The sequence below is a fragment of the Plutella xylostella genome, chromosome 11, assembly GCF_932276165.1.
Source record: "Plutella xylostella chromosome 11, ilPluXylo3.1, whole genome shotgun sequence".
NCBI classification, from domain to species: domain Eukaryota; kingdom Metazoa; phylum Arthropoda; class Insecta; order Lepidoptera; family Plutellidae; genus Plutella; species Plutella xylostella.
The window spans coordinates 2,780,052-2,806,556 of record NC_063991.1 but is presented as its reverse complement, the minus strand read 5'-3'; the positions used below and the strand labels follow the sequence as shown (position 1 = coordinate 2,806,556).

At 36.6% G+C, this 26,505-nt stretch overlaps 2 protein-coding genes across 8 annotated transcripts in view; both read left to right on the top strand.

Moving 5' to 3' along the window:
* Positions 1-8,254, top strand: part of LOC105387933 (alpha-1,6-mannosyl-glycoprotein 2-beta-N-acetylglucosaminyltransferase) — a 43,841-nt gene extending 35,587 nt beyond the window's left edge. For 4 of the 6 annotated variants that reach the window (XM_011558742.3, XM_011558741.3, XM_038116110.2 and 1 more), the window contains 6 exons: positions 194-339; positions 946-1,106; positions 2,317-2,445; positions 6,086-6,303; positions 6,725-6,904; positions 7,390-8,254. In XM_011558742.3, coding sequence (XP_011557044.3) covers positions 194-339; positions 946-1,106; positions 2,317-2,445; positions 6,086-6,303; positions 6,725-6,904; positions 7,390-7,456 — 901 coding nt within the window. In that variant the 3' untranslated portion in view covers positions 7,457-8,254. The remainder of the gene's footprint in view (positions 1-193; positions 340-945; positions 1,107-2,316; positions 2,446-6,085; positions 6,304-6,724; positions 6,905-7,389) is intronic. The other 2 variants (XM_038116111.2, XM_011558743.3) reach the window with 1 other exon arrangement.
* A 4,690-nt stretch (positions 8,255-12,944) lies between these two features.
* LOC105387934 lies at positions 12,945-26,484 on the top strand. 2 transcript variants are annotated; one of them, XM_011558745.3, is made up of 8 exons: positions 12,945-13,431; positions 17,391-17,485; positions 18,542-18,646; positions 18,826-18,915; positions 19,559-19,749; positions 20,695-20,796; positions 21,386-21,526; positions 26,039-26,484. In XM_011558745.3, exons 2-8 carry the CDS (start codon positions 17,398-17,400, stop codon positions 26,126-26,128), a joined length of 807 nt encoding a protein of 268 aa, XP_011557047.3. In that variant the 5' UTR covers positions 12,945-13,431; positions 17,391-17,397; the 3' UTR covers positions 26,129-26,484. The 2 variants fall into 2 exon arrangements, with proteins under 2 accessions (XP_011557047.3, XP_011557048.3); XM_011558746.3 differs by lacking the exon at positions 20,695-20,796 and having other exon boundaries at positions 12,953-13,431.
* Positions 26,485-26,505: the final 21 nt, after the last annotated feature.

The window sequence follows — 26,505 nt, the reverse complement described above, 5'->3', positions numbered from 1 at the left end:
ATATTATGTAGACTGGTGGAAAATGCTATTAGCATTAAGTCCCCACTTATTGTACACATACTTACATTATATTTGAACATAAAAAACTATAATTTATTAATAACAATTTTGTCATAAGTCACTGTAACGATCGTAAATTTTGACAACCCTAACCCTTTCCAAACCCCACTGCAAAATAAACCTTACCCCGCAGGGCTTTAAAGCAGAAGTGCAACAACGCTCTCCACCCAGACGTCCACGGTCACTACAGAGAAGCGAAGTACACACAGACCAAGCACCACTGGTGGTGGAAGGCGAATAGGATCTTCAACCAGCTCCAATGTACTACTACGCATACTGGTAAGAACGAAAACACAAAAAAGTGGTCCTTCGAACCGGATATGTGACTTTTTACCATGGACACCTGTATCTTAAACGTCGAATAACAGTAAACTTACATACCTGGTATTGACTATTGTTTTACCTCTTCGGTTAGCACCCTTTTACCCTCCATTTTATGGTCCCTCGAGCCGGAATGAGTGAACCGTAACGTGCGTCGACCGACTCGAATGACAGCAAGTGTTCATCTACCTGACATGGTGATTATTATAATTGATAAAACCGCATATCCTTAACAACTATTGTTCTACGACGTTTAAAAAACAGGTCTTCATAGTAAAACAGTAAAAGTATCGTGGTTAATTTGGTCCTTCGAACCGGATACACTTGTGAAATAATGTGATGGGATCATAAAAACAAAATGGCGGCCATCATAAATAGATAAATGGTGTTGGACCTTCGTAGAAAAGCTTCGATGAAAAGCTGCTTTCATGGACAAGACGAATTACAGTATGTTTTGTTGCCAAGAACAAGGTTTCGAGTATTTAATCATCAAAAACATCAATCATAACTCGACTTAAAATTAACATCCGTACATTTTAAACCTTTTTTTAATATCCTTTCCAGGTCCAGTCCTATTCCTCGAAGAAGACCACTACGTGGCTGAAGACTTCCTCCACATGCTGGCCCTCCTACGCAACACGGCCGACAAGACCTGCCCCCAGTGCGAGATCCTCTGTCTCGGGACCTATCTGAAGACTTACCAGTACCATCTGAATTCGGACAAGGTGAGAAAGTTTGATGGCAGGTTTTACACTCGTGTTGTTTAGGTGAAAGTTTTTGAGTGTGTGTTTTTGTATGTGTTTTGGGAAGAATTTGTGAATGGAATTGGATGGAATTTGGTGTGTAGGATGCTGAGAATATTGATTGACATATGGGCATGATTTTATCCCGGAAATTCCACGGGAAAAATACGTAAGAAAGCATTGAAAATTTGAATGTACGGTAAAATTTCACAATTTTGGTATATGGGATATGAGGTTTTTTATGGCTAAACCGCTACTTTAAAAGGTAGCAGCAGTGTTTAGCCATAAATTTTTCATGTGAACATAGAAAATCACGATTTCATATTTTATAGGTCTCACGATAACAATAAATTCAATCACAACATATTTATACTTACACGTTTTACACTTGTACTCACATTTATTTTATGTTTATAGCAAAATGTAGAAATGTCAGATATATTTTACACCTATGTTATGTATCTATCTATCTATGTTGCGAACACTATGCAAAGCAATAAAAATAGGCCCACTTACTTGATTTATTTAACTCAAGCTGAACCTGGGGTTAGCCAAAGAATAATTGTTGATGTAAAATATACGAAATTATGGCAAAATCACGAGAGTATCCTAGATTTTTTTTCAGTATTCTATTTATTGCGCAATCAGCACACGCATTTTCGTTGCATATAATTATTTCTTGACTACACGTATAAATATAATGTAATAATAACAACAGACATATTTATTTGAAATAGCTTTTTAATTACACAAACAAATTTATCTGCAATTTACTGACAGCTTGTTGCAACCTAATAAGAAAAACTTATGTTCTCACGAATATTAATTTTATCTGTTATACAGGCTGTTGAAAAAGTGATGTAAGTAGATAGGATCGGCTTATATTTTATAACATTTTCCCAACAACCTGTATTACATACACATTGATTTCGACTCTGAAGGCACAAAATTTAATATTAAGTACTCCTACCTACCTATATTATTCCAGTGGAAAATCAGATTTACTGAAATATTAATCCAGCCGATTTTTAACAAAGAATTTTAGTTTTGAACTGTGAATATACATATTTTAGTGCCCTCAGAGTCGTTTCCACATATAACTAATAATCAATTTACCTATACCTAAGTTATTTACCTATCCATTCTACTAAAACCTGTAATCATAACCTCAAATACGACAACCAATATACAGAGAAGAAAGCAGTTAACCCTGACGTACCTGCAACAACTTCGGGTGGCCAACGAGGAGCGGCGGCGGCGGCAGGACACCCAGGCCTGGAACTTCCAAGTGTACCCCAACCTGTATGGGAGCACGCAAAAGGTGCATTTTAGGGTTAACTCGTAGATTAATCATGTACGAAGCAGATGGAGTGTCGTACAGAAATAAAGCAAGAATCTGTCCGCATTTTGAAAGAAAGAAACACATATTATTTACTTGCTGAATATGGTTGGTACGTATAGTTTTTATACACAAAAAAAAATATTTAATAAGTCTGCCTGGTCAGGCTTTCAAATCAAATTTTAAATACCCTAACCATCTTAAATTACCAATTTAAATTGAAAATAATGGTTACTGTCAAAAGGCTTCATGTTCAACGCATAGAAGTAATAAAGTAGTGGTTCAACATAATGAAAACCATTGTACCAATGGAGGACGACCGAATGGCGTAGTGGTTAGTGACCCTGACTACTGAGCCGAAGGTCCCGGGTTCGATTCCCGGCTGGGGCAGATATTTTTTTAAACACAGATATTTGTACTCGGGTCATGGATGTTGATATTTATATTTAGTATCTATCTATCTATGTATTTGTGTAGATATATCAGCTGTCCGACACCCATAACACAGGTTCTGCCTAGCTTGGGGTCGGATGGCCGTGTGTGAGATATTCCCACATATTTATTTATTTATTATTTATAATGTCACAAATCTTCTAACCGAACTAATTCCGAATAATGGCTCAGTGTTGGAAGTGGGCTGTTATTTGTCGATACGTTTCTTTTGGAATGACACTCCATCTAGTTCGTTTAAGATATATATGAGATTATTGAGGAGTAATTAATTGATACGCAATTTTAATATCGTTGAAGTACAAGCTAGTTCATTAGATATTTTCTTTGACTGTAGATAAAATATGAATAGGTTTGGCTAGTTTTGTATAGTAAAACTAAAGTAAATGTCAGCGTCAGAATTTTCCACAAAAGGAGAGTTTTTATCATAAATAAATAATGTAATTTTATTTCTTTACAGGAATTTTATTAGGGCATACATTTTGCCCTTTTTTCGTAGATTAATTTTTGTGGAGGATTTTGAATGTAAACCATAAGCTGCTTTTTAAGTTGGGTGAAAGTTATTCTTATTCCGTACGTGTAGTACCTACTTACCTTAATATTAGTAAGTTTTTAGAGTTATCGTAAAGTATAAATTAAAGCTTAAAGTAAAAACAACTAGGAAACTTTGGACAGAAAATCTATGCATCCTTTAATTTTAAAACTACAAAACCTGTATTGGAGGTTTTCTGTGTGTGACTCTACAGGTGTTGGAATAATAAATGAGTTTTTTTTATATCTGCATGGTATTTTGACAGTGCACTAGATGGCGCTGCAACATTTTGTAGCTTAATTATCAATGATAAAAAAATGTTTTAACTCGGAGGCTAACCCAGCTTTTTAGGCATAATTATATTTTAACAATAGTTTTAGAGCATGTTGGTTTACTGCATGTATTTCATAGATATAAGGTTATACTAACCAAGCTAAGTAACAAATTAATTACTCGCGGGCAATAAAAAAGTTCCCAATTACCAAAATACTCCGAAATAAATACGGTAAGTTTAATGAAGCAGTCTGACATATTGAACTAAAAAAGTAAATACTTACACCCTGTTCCAAGTTAAAGTGCACATCCGAATCATAGTAAACAACTTTTGTTCTAAGAAAAAAAAAAATCACGCACTCACGCCTTGTACTAATGTTCTCCCTTGCGGGGTAGGCAGAGGTGCATTGCTGCACCCACTTTTCGCCAGAGTGTTATGTTAGTCCCAATGTAATAGGGGGCGGGCCTATTGCCATTTTACGGGCACATCCAAGACCCGAGAACAAATATCTGTGTTTAAACAAATATCTGCCCCAGCCGGGAATCGAACCCGGGACCATCGGCTCAGTAGTCAGGTCACTAACCACTACGCCATTCGGTCGTCATCCGAATCTTAGTAAACAACTTTTGTTCTAAGACTTTTGTAAATTGTGGTGTTTGGCATTTTGTGACGGGAACTTTTTCATTGCCCGTGAGTGTACTATTTCAGCTCACACTTGTTATTGAATTTGTTATGGTGATGGTTTACAGCGTGTTGCAAAAAGGGTATACTAAGCCGAAACCTACATGTGCAGCATGGTATATCTAAGCCCATACTGAAATCAGAATTTCAAAATTCGCGAAAAAAAACATTTTCCATAGAAACTTTGTTCGTCACGTGACTTTTTACTATGGAGGTTTCGGCTTAGTATACCCTTTTTGCAACACTCTGTATATTTAGCACTTTGCATGGTGCGCGTTTTGATACACTGTTACGTTTAATTTTTTGTATATGTACTTGCACATAAAAAAATAGAAGTGTTTGTATCGGATGCTGTGGAGACATAAAAGAAAATTCTGGTGCTTGTTATTTTGAAAACCATACAGTTATTCTAATAAGGATTTAATAAAATATGTTTTTTATAAGTAAAGATAACTTATATTTCCCTAAAACATTATGAATATTTTACGGTCTTTATAGTTTTAAACAAAGCTTCTTAATTAGAGTCGTCATTATTTTTTGTTACAGTTATTGTGGCCTTTACATAACATAAAAAAATCAATATCCTTTAAAACGCTGGTATGTTTTTTTTTTAAATTATTAATAATTAATAGCTAGAACAGTTTTATTTAGTAACTTGGATACTAAAATCTGAATAAATGTAAGTTACAAGTCAAGTCCTTATACTTTGATGAAAGTTAATCCTAACTAATATTATAAATGCGAAAGTAACTGTGTCTGTCTGTCTGTCTGTCTGTCTGTCTGTCTGTCTGTTACTCTTTCACGCCAAAACTACTGAACGGATTTGAATTAAATTTGGTATACATAGGGTCTAGACCCTGGGAAAGAACATAGGCTACTTTTTATCCCGGAATTCCCACGGGAAAACTTTTTAAGGCGAAGCGAAGCGCGCGGGCACAGCTAGTTACTTATAAATAAACCGTTTATTTAGGAAAAAAAATAGATTCTAGAGGGTGTTTAAAAAATGGTATCATAAACCGAAAGAGTGTAATAAAATATTATATTTTGATCATTACCATTTTTATAACACTAGTAGTATATTTTTAAATAGTGTTTTTTGAATTGTATTCTTTACCTCAGCATGTAAATATTATTATTATGCACTTTTTACGTATTTATATTCTACAAGATTTGCTTTTGAGCTTGCAAGCTTCTTAGCCCCTACTTTCCGTAGATTTAAGTTTTTTTTTAAATTGGTATTTGATCTAGGTTGTATGATATTATGCTATATTATTAGAACGTATTATTGCAGTACTAGTGATTATGTAATGTATGTAATTCATTAAATACCATTACAATTGCCTTCAGGGGGTTGCCAAAGTTGAATACTTACTAAGCCGAAACGGGGTTCATGAATTTCCAATTAATATCGTAGAACTAAAGTTGCTTAAAATGACTTCCAGAGTCACCCCATTCCGGCTACAACTTTTGAAACACTCTCTTAATTTATTAAAAACACCCCATCAATCGAGACTGTTAGCTAAAAATATATACCGTAGACTATGATTTCTTGTATTTATATTTCTCGTTCAGACCTATTTCGAAAAAACCCTTTTTCCCACCAAAAAAAAACTTTTTTTATACTAACCCCCCCCCCTCCAATTTTTTTATTACTTTTTTAAAATTTAAAATTCTCCCCCTCTTAGGTGGAAATAACCCCGTGGCACTCCAGCATGCACAACATGGGCATGGCGTTCAACCAGACGGTCTGGGCTTCCATCATGGCTCACCAGGACCAGTTCTGCGCGTACGATGACTACAACTGGGATTACTCGCTGCTGCATCTGTCGCAGAACCGCGGCGCGGTCGGCAAGTTTAAGGTCATGCTGTGTAAGGGGCCGCGGGTGTTTCATATCGGCGAGTGGTGAGTGGTTTTTTTGTGTGTGGGTTTTTGTGTGAAAGGGGAGGTTGTTTAGTTCAAATCGAATTCAGCGTATCGTTTATTTTGTTTCGTAATCGTTTTTGAGAATATCAGTATGTGAGAAACTACTCTACGATCGGTTTTTTTATGTTGCGTATTTTTATGCATAAAATTCGTTGAGGTATGAATTTCTGAGACACTATTGTTGTGGACAATGATTTCAAAGTAATTAATTCAGAATGAATTGAACGATACTATTCATCTGTGTTTTTATGGTCATTTTGTGATTTATGATTTGTCATTTAAAAAAAAACTGTGGCCATCAAACTTACACTTACTATACCTATATTTTGATCGAAGCGGCCTTGAAATACCATCACACCAACTTTCCTATTACCCCCACTAACCTGCCCTCCTATTCCAGCGGCATCCACCACAAGAAGTCCAACTGTAACGCCTCGACCGTCATCGGCAAGGTGCAGAAACTCCTGCAGACTGCCTCCAGCCACCTGTACCCGAGCAGAGTGACAGCTACAGTGACGTTTGGAGGGGCTAAGCATAATAAGAAGCTTTTGAAGGGAAACGGGGGTTGGGGGGATATTAGGTAAGGCCAATAATTACATTAAAACCTTAAAAAGAAGTAGAAGAATTTATACCATAGATATTGTTTTGAATTTTAACCATTGAGTTAAGGGCAATAACTAATTTTAAAAAAAAATTGTCCCAGCGGTATGGGTGCTCTGCCTTAATTAAAAGTAAACAGAATATTGATAGTCTTTGAACTGTGCAGAGGTTGGCAACATTCTATCTATGCAAAGTATGTAAAAAAGCAGTATAGGTCTCCAGACTTTGAAAGAAAGAAAGAAAGATACATTTATTTTACACACTGAGACAGAATAATAAGATAAAAAAAAGAAACAACAACAAAATAAAGAGAATACTTACGTAATACGTATACAGAACAAACAAAACAAATAAAGGTTGCTGTCCAGAGTGTCAAAACGGCACCAGCTCAGCATAAAATATGCTGTGGACTTGGGTCATTGCCACAGACGAAGTATTAAACATTGTATTTTTTATTTTTTACAGAGATCAAGAGTTATGCGCAAACATGACAAGGGAAGGACGACAGATGAAAAAGTATTTCTTTACGTGAAACCAAATAAAATAAATAATCGTGTTGATATATCAAAATATCTATTTCGTTATGTTTGTTTTACAGAAATTGGTTTTATTTTTTGACGATACATATGGCTGCTTGTTTTTTATTGTTTTTACATGATAATAAGATTTTTATTGTGTTACATTTGTATTATTCTATTTCTTCTGAAACATAATTGCTACAGTATAGAATCAGTTTTTTTTTTGTATATCTATCACTGAGTTGCAGAAAGGATCTTTAAGTTAATGTCGGCATTAAATGTATTGTCGCCTTGCTTTGACAGTATACGGACAGAAAGAGACAGACATAGATTTAATGTCCACATTAGCTTAAAGTCCCTTTCTGCAACTCGGCATATATCATGCAGCCTATGATAGTCATTAATTGAAAATGTAAAAAAAACTAATATGTATATACAGTATACAGGCTGTTGCAAAAAGAGGTATCGTGATGAAATAACCTGTATATTTTTTATAACATTCTGTATACTGTTAACAATAGGTTACATGACATTAACCCATGTTTTCATACACTTTATGATTAGGTAGGATTATTAAATTATTTAAAGACGGCCTTAAAAGCGAATTGACTGAGAAAACTTGAAACTTCCAAAATGAATGAAACGGGTAATGGGTTTGAATTAAAGAATAAACCCCGAATTCATAGAAAAAACATTTACAAGACAAAATTAAACTGTCCTCATTGTCTTTCGCACTACCTAATACTTTCTCCACAACGCCCAATGTTAACTGGAAGAGAATGCTTTTAGCATTAAGTTCGCCTATGTACAAATTAATTTATGTGCAATAAAGAAATTAATAATAATAATAATAATAAGAGGCTTTCAAGCTTCGTCGTGTTACTCGATTTTTTTTTACTTTCAGTCCAACACAAACAAAACAGTCGACATTGTATCACGATACTTTCGCCATTTCTTGTTTCTTTCGCCATTTCTTTCCTGCTTAATGACGGGGCCTTTGTGAAATGGTGGTAGAGTTATGACTTTTGACAAGTAACTGTAAAATTTTACGTCAAAAAACTAAACGATTTCATTTCGAATACAATGACATTTGCAAGCCCCTTGCAAACTGACATTTCATTCTATGAATTCGGGGTTTCCTATGTTGTGGATTACTTTGTGGTTTTAATTCGATAGGTTACTGATTTTACGTGTACTAGAGCACACATACGTAATAGTGGCAGCAGTTATTTCAATAATTTTCTGACATGATCGTTGTCCAGAAGGACATTATTAGAAGCTATTTAAAAAAACATTCATACATTACTTGTGAAATATTAATGTTCTAGGCATAAAACCCGAAAAAATATTGATTAAAAATGAGCTAAGAGTCTTCGATCTCATCCTTTATTATTTAACCTACCTACATAATTATAATTTTTAAAATAACATAATTTATAATAAAAAAATATATTTTAAGAATAACTATCAATGGTGTATTGGGTGGTTATATTAATAGATTCATTTTTAGATAGATAAAAAATCCGTACCTAACCTAAAGTCCATAAAATCTATTGAATCGTAGCTTAAAAATTGTAAGTTATATTTGTATTAATACCTACTTATAATAATGAATCATATAAAATGATTTAATTTACTAGTAATAATCATCTGGATAAATTAATCTATGAATTAAAATATTTCGTCATCTATGTATGTAACAGACTTCTTATTTTTTTTGGTAAGTACTCATCACTCTGAACAACTTTAAACATTACACAGTAACTCATAGTGACTACGCTACCTGAAAGAGGTCAGGTTTCTTTGCCTCATACTGTACTACGACTTGCAAGTTGTTCAGAGTGATAAGTTTTGTCACCATATTATATCGTCTTAAATTCATTTTTAGAAAGACAAGAAAAATGCTGTAAGTACCTATTAGCAAATAACGTAATAAGTAAATTAAAGATAAAGAAATAACTGTTTTATTTTAAATAAAAATAAAATTGTTTGCTGATGACGATACACTACGACAATTTGGAGCTGAAAGGTATCAAGTTCGATTTCCAATCGGGTCAGATATTTATGAAAATAATAAATAAGTATATTATTGTGTATTGTATATTCCATGTGTAAAAAAAAGTAAAAAATAGTCATTTTTAACAGTAAGCGCACAGTGCCTGTAGTTTTTTAAACTAGTCTTTATTTATATACTAGTACTTAATAGAGGTAAAAAAATATTTAATGCATTTCTTTATTTAGAAGATGAGATGTGATTGAGTGTATATAATTATTTTTGTTACATTTTAATATTTAATTTTTTTATACTAAGATTCATTTTTCTATACTTTTTTTATTGACCTACAGAACGTTTTTATTTTGTATAACTTATTTTGAACTAACCAAATATAATGAATTGAGTGTAATGCAGTTATTGCCTGCACTCTAAAGCTATTATTATTTATTTTAAAACCAAAATAATTTTGAATTTTTTGGGTAATTTAAGTATATTTTATTTTTAAACTTAATCTTATCAAGAAGTCCTAACTATGCACTAATATAGCCTATATGTATAAAGGTTTATTCTACGTAATAATTAAGTATAAATAGGGTACCTACATTTTTTTTAATAAAAAATATAGACAAAGAATATTTAATAAATCTTGAATGTGCTATATTATAAGTATTAAAAAATAAAATTAATAATTCATTTTGTTACCATGTAGAAATATTTGTTTGTGAATTAAACAAAAACGCACATTTGAAATTTAATCCGTGCAAGATTCAAAGGCTGGTTTAAGTTTAATCATTTTTATTGACTTTCTTTCGTATTTTTTTGACATTATAGATACATATAAAGTTCCACGAAGTACCTATTGAAGAAAATATAATGATATGTTTGATGTTTTTGCTAAAATTCATTTTGTTTTATTGCGGTTGCCATACATATGTAAATTTTAACTTTATAAAATATATTTTAAGTTATTAATTACTAGCAATTTTTAGGGTCAAACTGAATTCATAACTCCGACAAAACGTTATTTGGACATGATAGTCATAACTAAAAATTGTCTTTAAGGTCGTGTCGGATTTAAGATTTGTCGACCCCAACATTTATTGTAAATAATATTGATGTGACAATAAAAAAACTGATTTGTCAAAAATTCTGTTGCAGTTCAAATTTGAATAAAAAAATATAATAAACATTATTTGTGTATTTTTTTTATTCCATTTTCTAAGTCTTTATTCTCAGGTAAAACTGACTAAATGAGCATTTTTTTTAAATAACAGTCCCGGGTTGCGTAGTCTATTTTTTGTAGGTATGTAGAGTTAAATCTACTTATAAAATAAATAAACAATTATAACCTGATCGTTTTTAAACATAGTATCTACAAACATTACTCTTCATTGTTTGGACTGCGACCTTTATGTCGCAGGCATTTTGTAAGATACAGCAGAACAATCCAGGGTTACCTACGAAAAATAAAAAAATAACCTTACAATTATTGATTTTTTCACCGGTGCCGATTTACAGCAAAATTCATAAAAGTATCAATATCTCGTAAACTATAGACTTTTCAACTAAGGTCATAATTATAGCAATATTCTGGTCACTCCTGAGCTGGCCTATCAGCACTTTAAGGCATGACGTTGACTTTTGGGACACCCTGTATACTGATCCCTGTAGAATGAATCATATTTTATATCTATAAAATAATAGTCATGCCCATGGAAGTAGAAAAAAAGACGGAAGGAATCTCGCGAACTAAACATTGACGCACAGCAATGGCGGCGACATGAGAGTGTGTGGGTGCGTAGGGTTGCCATTACAAAACCAATTTTCCCGAAAAATCGGGTAAGTACCTACAATTTGTACTCATGTATTGAATGATTTAGGGGCAAATACTCATTAATGTAATGTAAATGATACTTACTTTTGTAAATTTTGCAGTCTGTTAATAATAATTTAAAAAAATAAAATAATATGTAATCAGAATAAATTAAAATTCTACTGGTCCGTATAGAACAGGTTTATGAGTCAGAGCCAATTTTTGTAGCCCACATATTTTAATTTACTACCGTTATAGGTTGCTAACGGTATTGCTTTTTAGGAATAATAGAATAATGTAATTCACATAGGCTACAAAATCTGGAATCTAGATGTGCAGGTTTCCTCATGAGGTTTACCTTTGCCATAAGAGTACGTGATATCATTGAACTTAGATTTCTTTTATAAAAATAATTCAAAGTGTGCAAAGAAGCCTGAAATCACTTTTTTCGTGCTCAGTATAAGAAAGTAGAAATTGAAACATAGGTAACTAGGTAGGCGATATAAATAAGAAAGAAATAGATTTATTCGTATTTTTTATAATATAAACAAAAGTATTTATAATATAAACATATATAAACAAAGCCCTACGATGTGTCGGTATTCTATCTTGGGATCGGATAAACCACTATGTATAAATATGTTTGTAATATCTACCTATACAAAGCCCTACGATATGGATTAAATCTTGGGGTCGATCGAGCGAGCGATCTTTAGAAAATCTAAAAACAGAAGTAGGTACTGGTAAATTAATATTTTGTGATTGAGTTTGGTTTGGAGCATTAATAATCCTTTATTTCAGGCATAGTGGCTCACATCATAAACTAAACTCACAAATTTGGGGAAATTTAAAAAAATATTACTGGTAACACTGGGATTATTTGTTTACCTACATTTTTTTCTAACAAAATGTTTTGAGTAAAAAAACGTAAACCATATGAAATATAGTATTAATTGAATAACTTACCTGTGAAAAGTGATCCCTTTACATTTTTTCTTAAAACCACTGTGATTCTTGCAAGATTTAACAACGCAGGACGGCATATTTTTCTCACTTTTCAAACAACGTTTAATGTGTTTACTACGGTAAGGTTCGCGACGTAATGGCGGCGCAGTGACTTACTTTTTTGTGAATGTGTGGGTGTGTCTCGTCGTTACATGAAACTGACTTACTTTGGGTGCGTCACTTTTTAGTTCGCGAGATTCCTTCCGTCTTTTTTTCTACTTCCATGGTCATGCCATGTGCCATACCTATGGGGGTTTTTTCTCGAGGATATTACTCGTAGAATCCACCCTTAAAGTTTTTCGGGTCCGAAAAACAACACACTGTATAAGTAGTCCATAGATTATGAAAAAAAACAGCTAATCTTGACAACCAATCAGAACACCGGACGGCAATGGGCGGAGTTTATATTCCTGCGAAGTAAAGTAGCTCGTAAATAATGTTTTTAAAGATCAATTTTGTTGGGCAGCTATATCTTTTTCACTTTCTAATCAGTGCAATATCTACGTTCTTCCTTTATAAATAAAGGTGAGATTAGCTTGTTTTTGTTGGTAGGGTCAGTTAGGGTAAGCCACGCCCTTTCCTTAGAAAAAAAAACAGAAGTTATACAGGGTGTGGCAAAAAGGCCGAAAATGAAATCAGAATTTCAAAATTCGTGAAAAAATAATTTTATTTTCCATAGAAACTTTGTTGGTCACGTGACGTTTTACATTGTAGTGTAAATAGGTACGCTTCATGTAACTTTAGTGTTAAGTGGTTTATTTTAGATATAAATAAAAATGCAGCCTTCTATTTAATTAGCAGGATAAGTAGATTTTTATCGCGTCCTTCGCTTGAGCAAACAAACCAATTGAATTAAGTATACGCCCCATTCCCTGTGCCCACTGAAGATTCTCCCCTAAGCTCCGCCTTAGACCCTCCCCTTTCCATCCCATAGGATAAAACTAACGGTCCAGCCAGTATCATTAGAGCATCCAAGCGTTAACGCAGAAAAAAGTTTGGTGCCGTTATTATTCTGAGGAATTCGCATAGTGATGCGGCGGGATAAAAATTAAGTGTGTTGGTGGATTAAAAAAATGTGGTGATAAATAATTTATTGTGTGTTACAGTTTTTTGTGCAGTGTTTCAAATAGCTGATAGTTATGGTGTAATTCTAACGGATGGATTGTTTTTGATAGGTAAGCTATTCACGATTTTATTTTAATATCTTCTTATAAGAGTGAAAGAGACAACGGACGCATCGCATTCACTATTCTTTGTAATGAGATCCACAGAAGTGTGTCCACTTCATTGGCATTGCCGGCACCGTTTATTATGATAGGAGGAGGTGATTCAAAATGACTTTAGGTGAAAATAAATGTACCTACCTACCTACTTAAAGCCAACTAGAAAACATAACTTCCGTTTGGAAGCGTTTTTGCCAAAACTGCCGCGTTTCACGGCCTTTTCATGCTGATTCCAATGTTTAGAACCTACTTCCCAGTTGCTTCCTAGTTACTAATAGGTAATTCACCTAGAAGTTCATGTTAAAACGCTTAAGAAACCGCCGTTTCTGTTGGTAATATTTATCATTATGTAACATGTATAATGTTGCTTAGTCACTTTTACCCATGAAAGTAATTGGTACGGTGGCCTGCGCCTAAAAGTATACAGGCGGAGTTTTAAAAATAGCGATCCCTGATGATGAAGGGACCAGCTACATCTGTTATAAATCCGGGGACGTGTTGTGTGTGATGTGTGTAGCAGTGGTGTTTATGTGGATGTGCTTGAGCAGCATGTGAGCTTGAGATCGCTATTTTGAAAACTCCGCCTGTATACTTTTAGGCGCAGGCCACCGTACTTACCTAAGTACTTATTACTTCCATGCTTTTAGGTACCTTTCTAGCGTCCGTCGTTGGTTTATTGTGCGATTGTCAATAGAAAATATTCTAACTTGTCGTATACCAAAACACAAAAAAGGTTACCGTATTTTAATGTTAATATTCAACACATTTGTGACAATACAGAGTAAATGTTTACGTTAACGCGTTTTGATAGTCGCAACGTGGGTCACACATGCTCACTGGAACCATAGACTAACTGGAAATGTACATTTTGTGTGATTTTGTTACACATTTAGTTAGAAACTTAGAACTGTCATACGTGAGGTAAAGTCTGCTTTTTAATCTTAGATACTAAAGTTACAAACACAGAAGGGTTTATCAACAGTTAATTATCCCGCCAATAGAACGATAAGTGCCAATTTCTCCATTCTGGGTTAGAGCATAACCAGGGAGTACCTAGTGGTTAACTTTTGATACATCTGTCATGAATTTTATATGGAGATGACGTTTAATGACGACCGAATGGCGTAGTGGTTAGTGCCTCTGACTACTGAGCCGAAGGTCCCGGGTTCGATTCCCGGCTGAGGCAGATATTTGTTTAAACACAGATATTGGTTCTCGGGTCTTGGATGTGCCCGTAAAACGGCAATAGGCCCGCCCCCTATTACATTGGGACTAACAAAAACACTCTGGCGAAAAGTGGGTGCAGCAATGCACCTCTGCCTACCCCGCAAGGGAGTACATTAGTGCAAGGCGTGAGTGTGTGTTTTGTGTGTTTTTATGACGTTTAATTTATAAATTAATACCTGTTGGTTACACAACCGACAATGGAGAAATTTGCACTAAGTCACTTAATCGCAGGACAATCGACTGTTGATGAACCATTCAGTATCTGTCACTTTAGTATCTGAGATTAGCCCCACTTTCATCATAATATTCGGTTAGATCATAACAAGGGATTAGTTCATTTATATTATACGTCATCTTCATAATATTAAATTCTTGACATACTTATGTGTCACAGTCAAAAGTCAACAACTAGTCCCTGGTTATAATCTAACCGAGTAGGTATGATGAAACTGGGTCTAAAAACACTAACTAGTCATAACAATTGCATGAATTTTAAAGTGTAAGCATAAAGTTGTTCGTACTGTATAGTGCAAAACATGGAGAACTACCTACTATATTTTTGTAACACCATTTTATATACCCATGTTTACAATAAATATTTTTTTATCTTTTATCTTATCTTTAAAACATTACTTACTAAATCCTAACTTAATATTATAAAAGCGAAAGTAACTGTGTCTGTCTGTTACTCTTTCACGCCAAAACTACTGAACAGATTTGAATGAAATTTGGTATACATACGGTCTAGACCCTGGGAAAGAACATAGACTACTTTTTATCCCGGAATTCCCACGGGAAAACTTTTTAAGGCGAAGCGAAGCGCGCAGGAACAACTAGTTATTTTATAAAACAAATAAGTTAAAATTTGACAATATTACTTAACGTTTTTAGTTTATAATATTCTGATGCTCTGTTAAATGTACTTACTTCAATATTGGAGACGGCCTCATTAAGCTAGGCTTTTTCCTATTCGGAGTAATTTGTTGACGTCACTGGAACTTTTTCACTGCTCGCGAGTAAGTACTTATAAATAAATAAATAAATAAATATATGGGGACATCTCACACACGGCCATCCGACCCCAAGCTAGGCAGAACCTGTGTTATGGGTGTCGGACAGCTGATATATCTACACAAATACATAGATAGATAGATACTAAATATAAATATCAACACCCAAGACCCGAGAACAAATATCTGTGTTTAAACAAATATCTGCCCCAGCCAGGAATCGAACCCAGGACCTTCGGCTCAGTAGTCAGGGTCACTAACCACTATGCCATTCGGTCGTTATAGTTTTTTATCGACGCCCGAGGGTTGAAAACTATAAATTTGAAGAGCAACATGCGTTCAAAAACCTCTAACTTTCCATAGACAACTCTTGAAACGTTCACGAAACGAGAAAGTTTTCTCAAGCACCACTTCAGAATCTCCAATAGATAATAGAACTACTGTTCTGTAAACCAAATCTAAGATTACAAGATTTAAATAGATTAGCCACTTTTTAAGCTTACTCTGTCTAGACGAAGTTGACTTTTTAACTGTCTCCCTAAAGTTAAAATGATTATTATCAATAGACAGATATTCTATTCTATTCTATTCTCTGCGGGGGTGTAAGTACCTGCACCTGGCTCTCTCGAGTGGAACCTTTGTGCATATCCCCAAGGTCTAAACTGCCTTCCTAAGCTTGGACCATTTCCCACCACGCTGGTCCACTGCGGGTTGGTGGGTTCACATATCTAGATGTGCTAGATCTAGATATGCAGGTTTCCTCACGATGTTTTCCTTCACCGTAAGAGCGATGGTATACATTGTACTTAAGTTAAAAGAACTCATTGGTACATGTCAGCGCCGGGATTCGAACCCGCATCTCTGGCGTGAGAAGCGGGCGCTTACCCGACTGAGCTACCACCGCTCTATAAATAGAACAATACAACACAATAGACAGATAATTATGGTGAAGATGACAGAACGGTTCTCAAGTGGCAAACTTATAAGCCCTAGTAAAGTTATCTGCACCTGAAGAAGCAGATAGAAGGTAGAATAAAGGTTTTCTGCTTGAGCTTTTTTTGTTTGAGCTTGCCTTTATATAGGGTTCCCCGAGTGAAATTCGGGATTTAAAATTACTTTTAGGCTATTTTGTGTGTGTTAGAAGTTAATGTCGTTTCTGCCAGAAACAAGCGGTTTTTGACGTTTTCTAGGTAGCTTTTTGTATTTTGTATTTTTGTATATTGTCTAAGGAAGAGGGGGTGAAACGTGGAAGTTTTGAGAAAACGTTTTCAAACGGAAGTTATGTACACACATTTGACCTTAAGGCCTCTACACACCAAAGCCGCTGACCCGGCGGCATAGCCCGGCGGCCTAGTGCCGGCGGGTTAACATAGTACAAAATGAGGCATGATTGTACAAAATGAGGCCGGCGGGTCGAGCCGGCGGCCTGAGCCGCCGGGTGAAATGAAATGAAATGAAATGAAATGAAATGAAATGAAATGAAATGAAATGAAATGAAATGAAATGAAATGAAATGAAATGAAATGAAATGAAATGAAATGAAATGAAATGAAATGTATTGGTGTGTAGAGGCCTTTAAATAACAGTTACATAAGTACTTGAAGATACCTACGTCGCGACGTTTCGCGCACCCCAATTTTTGAGATAATAATTACAGAGTATTTTTATTTGCAGATGCGTGATGTCAAGTTACGGGTCCATGTCGCCTTCAGACGAAGGCTTCGACAGATACGAACCACCCTTCTACTGCCAGCCGCATGGACAGAATGGTAGGTCCGCCTCCCTCATTTATTCCATAAGCTTTTTCCGCGAGCTTCGCTTCACCCTAAAAGGTTTCCCGTGAGAAATACAGTATACAATAGACGACCGAATGGCGTAGTGGTAAGTGACCCTGACTACTGAGCCGAAGGTCCCGGGTTCGATTCCCGGCTGGGGAAGATATTTGTTTAAACACAGATATTTGTTCTCGGGTCTTGGATGTGCCCGTTAAATGGCAATAGGCCCGCCCCCTATTACATTGGGACTAACATAACACTCTAGCGAAAAGTGGGTGCAGCAATGCACCTCTGCCTACCCCGCAAGGGAGTACATTAGTACAAGGCGTGAGTGCGTGTTTTGTGTTTAAATCCAGTATAAAAAAAAAACCTGTGTATGTATTTCTAAATTTCTGTACAATGCAAAGCAAAACTCACTTAATTTAATAATTTGGCTGTATCACAAACGTGGATATTAAAGAATTTAGCATTCGAAGTGGTGCCTCTGCCCCTAGTGAAAACTATCATGCATTATTTTAATAGCCATTTGTATGCCATCTTGATCAGCGTTATCGGTAACGTTAGAAACTAATATAATGCATAAGTACTAACTGCAGTCGAAACCGCCTATCGAATTACTAACACGTCGACGTGAGTCGACAATAATAATAATAAAAAAATTAAACTGTTTATTTCAAGAAAAATAAGTATTTTTTGATTTACAAGATCCATGGACTTAATCTACACGCTGACTGTATACTACAAAGGTTTTCTTTTTTTAATTCTGTTTTTATTTTGGGACTTTTGTAAAAGGGTGACGATACATAGAGATCTGAGATGCAATATAACTATAAGGCCTGGGTCTCCTATTTACGCCGTAGGTCGCGTCTAGCGTCACGCCGTAGGCCGCGTCACGATGCTCACTATAGAAATGTACTGATGCGGTCTCCCTCACACGCCGACGTTGGCGCGTAGACATAATGAGCATTGTGACGCGGCCTACGGCGGTGACACTTGACGCGACCTACGGAGTAAATAGGAGACCCGGGCCTAACTATTGCGTGTCCGCAGGCTCGCCCATGGACGGCGTGGTGTACTGGCCGAGCACGGAGGCGCAGGATTACGACACGCAAGACGTATACCACGACACCACGCATTACATAGGACGGAACTATGGTGAGATTGTATTTTGTATGTATATTTTTTTTTAACACCCTGTGTGTGTAGCTCTTAAAATTTGATCTCAATCAAGTGCCAGTAGAAGAATAATTTATTATGCCGAAGATCCAATACATTCAATAACCGTTTGCCACATAATCCTCTGAAACCGGCTAAAATAGTTTAATTTATTTCAGGATATGAGGATATGCAGATACCGGGGAACGAAAATTTTGAAGGATACCACCAACAGAATATGCATCACGGCTATACACAGAATAGCATAGGTATAAGATACTTTTTTGCACCAATTATTAACAGAGGGGTTGTATGAGTTTGTATACCTTGTACTTGTATATATCAGTGTTTTTGTTACATGGCTAAATTGAAATGTTCAGTAACATTTATTTGTGTTTGAAAAGTAATACACAAAAAACTTGCAAAACAAGTTAATTTCATCCCTCTGGAACTTATAAGCGCTTACCTTTACTTACTATACCGAACCAGCAGCTGCTACACGGGTTCGTTATCGACGTTGATAAACTGATTTCATGACGTATTTATGGTCAATCGCGATATATAATGACGTTTGTTACCGAACCTTGCAGCGGCAGCAGCGCTGAAAAGCGCCAGAAAAATTCACAGTAAACTAAGCGCTTATAAGTTTCCAGCTTTCTTTCATATACATACATCATCATCATCAGCAGCTTTTTATCGCCCACTGTTGGGTATAGGCCTCCTTTTTTTACGCCAATTCTTCCGGTCCTGTGCCGCTCTGGTCCACTGCTTACCTTGCAGATATCATCGGACCATCTAGCAGATGGTCTGCCAACAGTTCTTCATCCGTCTCTAGTCCACCATTCTGTGACCGCCTTTGTCCACCCATTTCAGTTTTTTCTGAATACGGCCTAAAACTACCCCTTTCCCCAGGCCTAGACTGCGAGCTCCAACCCCTCCCCCTGCGCTACGACCGCCCCGCAGCCCCCTCCTTCGTCCGCGTGGTGAAACGACGCAACACCGCCAACAAGAAGGAACGACGGCGCACACAGAGTATTAACACGGCGTTCTCTGACCTCAGAGAGTGTATACCTAATGTGCCGGCTGATACTAAACTGTCTAAGGTGGGTTGTGTTAGGTGCAGTTTACAAGTTAGGTGCTTACACTCGCGAGCAATGATAAATGATCTTCCTAATGTTCTCGACATTAGGAAAGCTCCTTCCCGCAATGTCTTCAAGCGACTAACCCGTGCTCATTATCTCAGCAAGTTAGATAAGTAGCATTTTCTTGTACCTCTTTGAATATTATAATTTTGTATGTATTATTGTATACCTATATATATAATTAATAGTATGTAGTAATTTATAGTATGTATATTTTATGTATATCTATTAAGTTAATTATCAAGTGACTTTATTTTGTTTTTGCTTTTTCAATTTAGTAACTACTTTTTTTTTGTTGCACCTTTCTACTAGTTTTTCTGTACCTCCTGTAGGTTGGCTGGTAGAAAATGCTTTTAGCATTAAGTCCACCTTTTGTACACTTATATTTCATATTTGTGCAATAAAGTATCAAATAATAATAATAATAATAAAGTTCCACTCACACCAAATGGCCCAATTTATTTACTTATTAGGTACTTACTTACTTACATTTTTTTACATCTGATTCGCTGTTAAATGTAGGTAGGAAAGTACTTCAATGTTGAGCAGACGGCTTCATTAAGCTATCCTTTTCCGTTTAAGAGTAGGTTAGTAATTTGGTGCTATTCTGGAGACTGGAACATTTTCATTCCTCGTGAGTGTAAGTAGTTAATATAAAATTACGTCTAATCTAAAATAAAAATAAATACGCGAAAATTTTGTTCTTGTGTCTTGTCAATTATTTGGGGTTTTTGAGACAAAACCTTCGGAATCTACCTCTATTACTTCTCACCAATTCTTACCTAAAATTCAACTCTATAACCACTTGGGTTAAACTTCCAAGACAGTGATTTTCGCATATTTGTTTGTTCAGAAACCGCTAAAGTCGAGTTACCGTCGCGTCTCAAAAACCCCAATCTTCGACAGAACATAAGCAAAGAGAGGCGGAGGACAGAGAGCATTAATGTGGCCTTCACCGATCTTCGGGAGAGGATTCCGAACGTACCAGCTGATACCAAGTTGTCAAAGGTAAGTTTTATTTGCGATAATGATAGAGGTTTCAAAAGCACTCATTTAATGTAAGCGGCCACCTATTGGGATCGTACGTATCGCACCAAACGAATTGTCTTAAATTTATGGAGAAGTGGACGCACATTGTGTGAATTTCTAACCAAAGTAAATAGTTACTGAATGCTATTCGCCTGTTTCATAAATTGGCTGAAATAAATGGATTAATAATAATAATAAATAAAAAACGCTTAAGTTTTAACGCTTTAACTTCGTTAAAAACGCGACGTGACAAAAGTTTTGCATCGCGATCGCTCACGGACGGAAAACTTTTGTTACGTCTTGAAATGGCTTCTAGGCCTCTAGTCGTCTAGGCCTTCACAGAACGACCCCCTGAAGTCACCCCCTTACTAGCCATTTTTGCAACTTGACTTGCAATAAATACATTTGAATTTGAAGGAAAACATCGTGAGGAATTCTGCACATCTAAAATCTAGATGTACAGTGGAGAGCGGACGACTCGCTTGCTACTAACCTCTGACTACCCCTACGGGGATTACAGTTGTGAGCATTTATATATTAACTTCAACACCCTGTGTATCACCACCAGATCAAGACGCTCCGCCTCGCCACTTCCTACATCTCATACCTGATGAAGGTGCTGGAGTCTGATGGCGAGCCAGCCGGCGGGTTCAGAGCGGAGCTGCACCGCGCGCCGCCGCGGAGGCTCCGGGGGCAGGAGGCCAATCAGGTAATTTTGTAGTTAAGTTAGATAAGTTAGCTTTTTCTTGGAGTAACTGTGTCTGTAACAATTTAACAATACGATGCTGCTCAGGTAATGAGGGTAGGTTTGTTTAAGGAGTCAGCTGTTTGTTGAAGTAGCTCTATGTGTAATAGAGAGAAATGAAAAAGTTCCGCTAGTATTCTGATGCGCTGTTAAATGTACAGTCAGCTGCATAAGTAGCTGTACATTTTTGTGCCATGTCATACCTACTAACTAATGGTCTGTAATACACATAAGGCACAGCAGCCATGACGATGCTCAGATAATGAGAGTGGGGGAAGGGGGAGAGGGGGAATTTGTTTAACGAGTCAGCTTTTCTTGGCGTTGCTGTGTCTGAAGCCGAAAGTCCTCCGCAGGCTATACTAAGTTAGTTTAGCTTAGCTCGCATAGTTGAGCTAGTATTCCATACATAGTTTGCGGTGGACGCATGTTCCTCCACTTCGTACCTGATGCGGGTGCTGGACTCTGACGGCGAGCCAGCCGGCGCCGCACCGAGCTGCACCGCGCGCCGCCGCGGGGGCTCCGCGGGCAGGAGGCCAATCAGGTAATAATGAGCTTTTTGTTGGAGTATCTGTGTCTGTAATGCACACGAGGAACAGGAGCCATGACGCTGGCTAACGCTGCTGCTCAGGTAATTAGGGGTTTTGTTTAAAGGATGAGCTTTTTGTAATCGTTGTATAATACGTACGTGTACACACGTGCGTGTGTATAATAATAATACACTCACGAGCGGAGGCACAGGAACCATGATGGTGCTCAGGTAATGGGCACCATCGGGTTTTGTTTAACGAGTCAGCTTTTTGGTTTCTGTGTCTGAAGCCGAACGTCCACCGCAGGCTAAACGGTTAGTTTAGCATAGCTCGCATAGGTAGTTGACCCAATTGTACATACATAGCTTGAGGTGGTATGCTCCTGCACCTCGTGCCTGGCGCGGGTGCTGGAGTCTGACGGCGAGCAGCCGGCGCCGCGCCGAGCTGCACCGCGCGCCGCCGCGGGGGCTCCGGGGGCAGGAGGCCGCTTAGGTTATGAGTGGGATTTGCTTAACTAGTGGGGGGTTGCTTAAAGGTGTCAGCTTCAGCTTTTTCTTGGTGTATAGCTGTGTTTGTAATATACACAAGGCACAGGATCCATGATGCTGCTGAAGTAATGAGGATTTTGTTTAAACAGTCAGCTGTTTCTTAAAATAGTTACCTATGTCTGTAATACACGAGGTACAGTAACCATGACGCAGTTGCTTAGGTAATGAGGGGAGGTTTGTTTAAGGAGCGGGCTTTTTGTTGCAGTAGCTGCTGTGTCTGTAATACACTCCCGAACTATGAAAATGTTACTCACATTCGTGATGCCGTGGGTTTGAATCCTGCCATTTACTAAATATTTTTTCAGTTAAGTATAAGGAATTTCATTTCATTTCAAGTAGGTACTTACACGAGTAAACCATATAATAATATGATATTTTTTTTCAAAAGTAATAAACAAAGTTGATTAGACTCTTTCCCACGCCTAAAGTATTACTATCATTCCTTTATCTCTTACAAATTAATATCCATAATGAACCAATATTGCTATAAAATCATTTGTAAGTATTTAAATCTATCTATTTATAAAGTATGTGGTAGATACTTGTATAGTGAAACGAAAAATATTCACTTGGGAATATGCGTTTGTAATTTATCTTATCTGGACTGAAAGTGCTCCGGACCAGATGTGGCCCATGCTTGCACTTGAGTCGTGCAACTTGCATTCCAATAGACTACTATATCTTACACACGCACTCACGCCTTGTACTAATGTACTCCCTTGCGGGGTAGGCAGAGGTGCATTGCTGCACCCACTTTTCGCCAGAGTGTAATGTTAGTCCCAATGTAATAGGGGGCGGGCCTATTGCCATTTTACGGGCACATCCAAGACCCGAGAACAAATATCTGTGTTTAAACAAATATCTGCCCCAGCCGGGAATCGAACCCGGGACCATCGGCTCAGTAGTCAGAGTCACTAACCACTACGCCATTCGGTCGTCCAATAGACTACTATATCTTAATATCTTCTAAGTAAGTAATACAGCTACAAAAGAAAGTGAATTAGTTAAGTACCTACGCTATTTAGGTACAAGTCAAGAACGGCTGAACCGATTGGACAGAAAATTGGTAGGTAAGGAGATACGTTTTATGCCGGTTTTCACTGATAAGTAAATTTGAACCCTACCTTAGTTGTAATACCTACCTTTAAATAAATAGTTCCATTGCTCTTGGCTAGCAAGCCAGGTAAAGCAATACCACTTATGCATCACCCTGCAGTTACGGCTATGTAAAACTCCCGTTTTCCCGTGGGAATTCCGGGATAAAAAGTAGCCTATGTTCTTTCTCAGGGTCTAGACCAATATGTATATACCAAATTTCATTCAAATCCGTTCAGTAGTTTTGGCGTGAAAGAGTAACAGACAGACACAGTTACTTTCGCATTTATAATATTAGTTAGGATTAGGGTCCCTCGTTTTTTGTGTTGCGTAGTTTTTGTGTACGTATCATGTTAAAATGCCTAATTTACACCATTCTAATTGTCAGCACGTGTCTATCTGTTTGTCTGAATACGTTTACCGAAGTTTTTGCCTCGTCGAGTTCAGAAAAAGTGCGTTTCCGCATTATTTCTGGTGTTCGTTACTTATATTGATAATAGATATATAAAAAACAATATTCTTTATTTGTACGCAAACATGAACAGAAGTTACAGAACAGCTTAAATACAGAAGTTACATAGTGTGCGTAGTGCGATTTTTTCAAGAAAACCTTTGGGTGGAAGGATGGAAGGAGGATTTTCAGGATCAAACAGGGTACCCATACTAAATCTCAAATGACTACTTACCAAAATTATAATGCTAATATCCCAAAGCAAATTTTTATTCCGCTAAGGGAAACCCCAAAGCCTTTATTACACTTCAAGGCGTGAGTGTAGCTTTAAATACATAAATAATGATTTACACCAAATTATACAATTATCAAACACTCATATCTCTCAGCGAAAGCGACAATCACAATAAAACCTCAATTATACAGCCATTATACGAACCATAATAAAAATTCCTCCCCTACTCTACAGCAGAGTAGGTACTTACGTCAGGGGTGTCACAACCACAATATATAACACAAATACTTAGACAGTGGTGTGATGTTGATTATAATGGTTTTATCCTAACTATATTATATTATAATATTTATACGAGTATTTATATTTTATATAATACTAGCAGTGCCCGCGAGCTTCGCTTCGCCTTAAAAAGTTTTCCCGTGGGAATTCCGGGATAAAAAGTAGCCTATGTTCTTTCCCAGGGTCTACACCGTATGTGTACCAAATTTCATTCAAATCCGTTCAGTAGTTTTAGCGTGAAAGAGTAACAGACAGACAGACAGACAGACAGACACAGTTACTTTCGCATTTATAATATTAGTTAGGATAGGATTAGTTAGGATTAGGATTTCTTGGAAAACTAACAGCATGCTTAGTAGGTACATAATGTTACTTATCAAATGAATAGTAGGTTGTAGATAGGCCAGTAAAGTTTTCACATACAATAATTTGGTACTTTCGTTGTTATAAGGAAAAAGCAATTAAATTAGTACTTAATACATTTTTACATAATAATATTAATCGAACTTAAATATCTCAGTTTTATTAATCACTCTGGCGAAAAGTGGGTGCAGCAATGCACATCTGCCTACCCCGCAAGGGAGTAGGTACATTAGTACAAGGCGTGAGTGTGTGTGTGAGTGTGTTTTATTAATCTACTTATTATTTCGTTTTATTATCTCGTTCTTCCGTTCGTTCATTTGCTAACCCTGTATTCGGTGGGTAAATTTAGCGGTTAATCTAATCTAGCTCTGCCAGATGGCCGTCTGGTTTGGGTTACTGGATGATTGTGTCGGGTGCGCGTGAAATGTGCCGGAATGCTTTGTGCGAAATGTCTTGTGAATGGAAGGTGGTTTTAGGAAATTGGAGTGAATCGTCCTGAAAAATATAGCGAAAATGCACGCAATTTTATGTTTTTTTTACATAGCTAAATGTAGTATGTATTTACTCATACATTTTAAAGTTTGTTGATGTAAAAACAACATTATTTAAAAAATAAGTAGCATACCTACTTAGTAAGTCTCATAAACTTTTCCCCAAGAAATTACATACACGATAAATCCTCCATGGCGCAGTGGTCAACAGTCCCTGAAGTCCCAAGTTTGATTCCCTGTAACTGGATGTAGTATAGTGACTTATGGAATGCAATCCACAAGTTTTACTCTTCGGGATCTCGGTGACCTTCTTCTGAATCGAGATTGATCGTTTCGAAATCTCGTCAACATCTCATTAGGTCGAGATATATTAGAGAGACACGCGCACTTGTGTGTATTTAATGATAATTATTACTTACTCATCTTCTAACCTATGTTTCGCAATATTCTATTCTATTATTCTATGATTCTATTCTGCCCGCAGGTGGAGAAGCGCAACAAGGGGCGCACGGGGTGGCCACAGCACGTGTGGGCGCTAGAACTGAAGAACGAACAGAATAACTTACAGACTTGAAGTCATTGGAATATGTTGTTGAAACGTTAAATTGATAATGTAAGTCCGCAATGTAAATATGTAGGTATGTATATTCATTAGCATGGAAGTAGAAAAAAAGGCGGAAGGAATCTCGCTAACTAAAAAGTGAGGCACCCAAAGTAAGTCAGTTTCATTGTTACGACGAGCCCGCCACACACACGTTCACGCTCAAAGTAAGTCAGTTCGCCGCCGCGCACCCACACACTCTCATGTCGCCGCCATTGTGGTGCTTCAGTGTTTTTGTAAGCGAGATTCCTTCCGACTTTTTTTCTTCTTCCATGTTCATTAGGTAATTTAACTTTTACATGGCTCGCCGTTGTAGTTATAATATATTATTATGTAGACAGGTATATTTA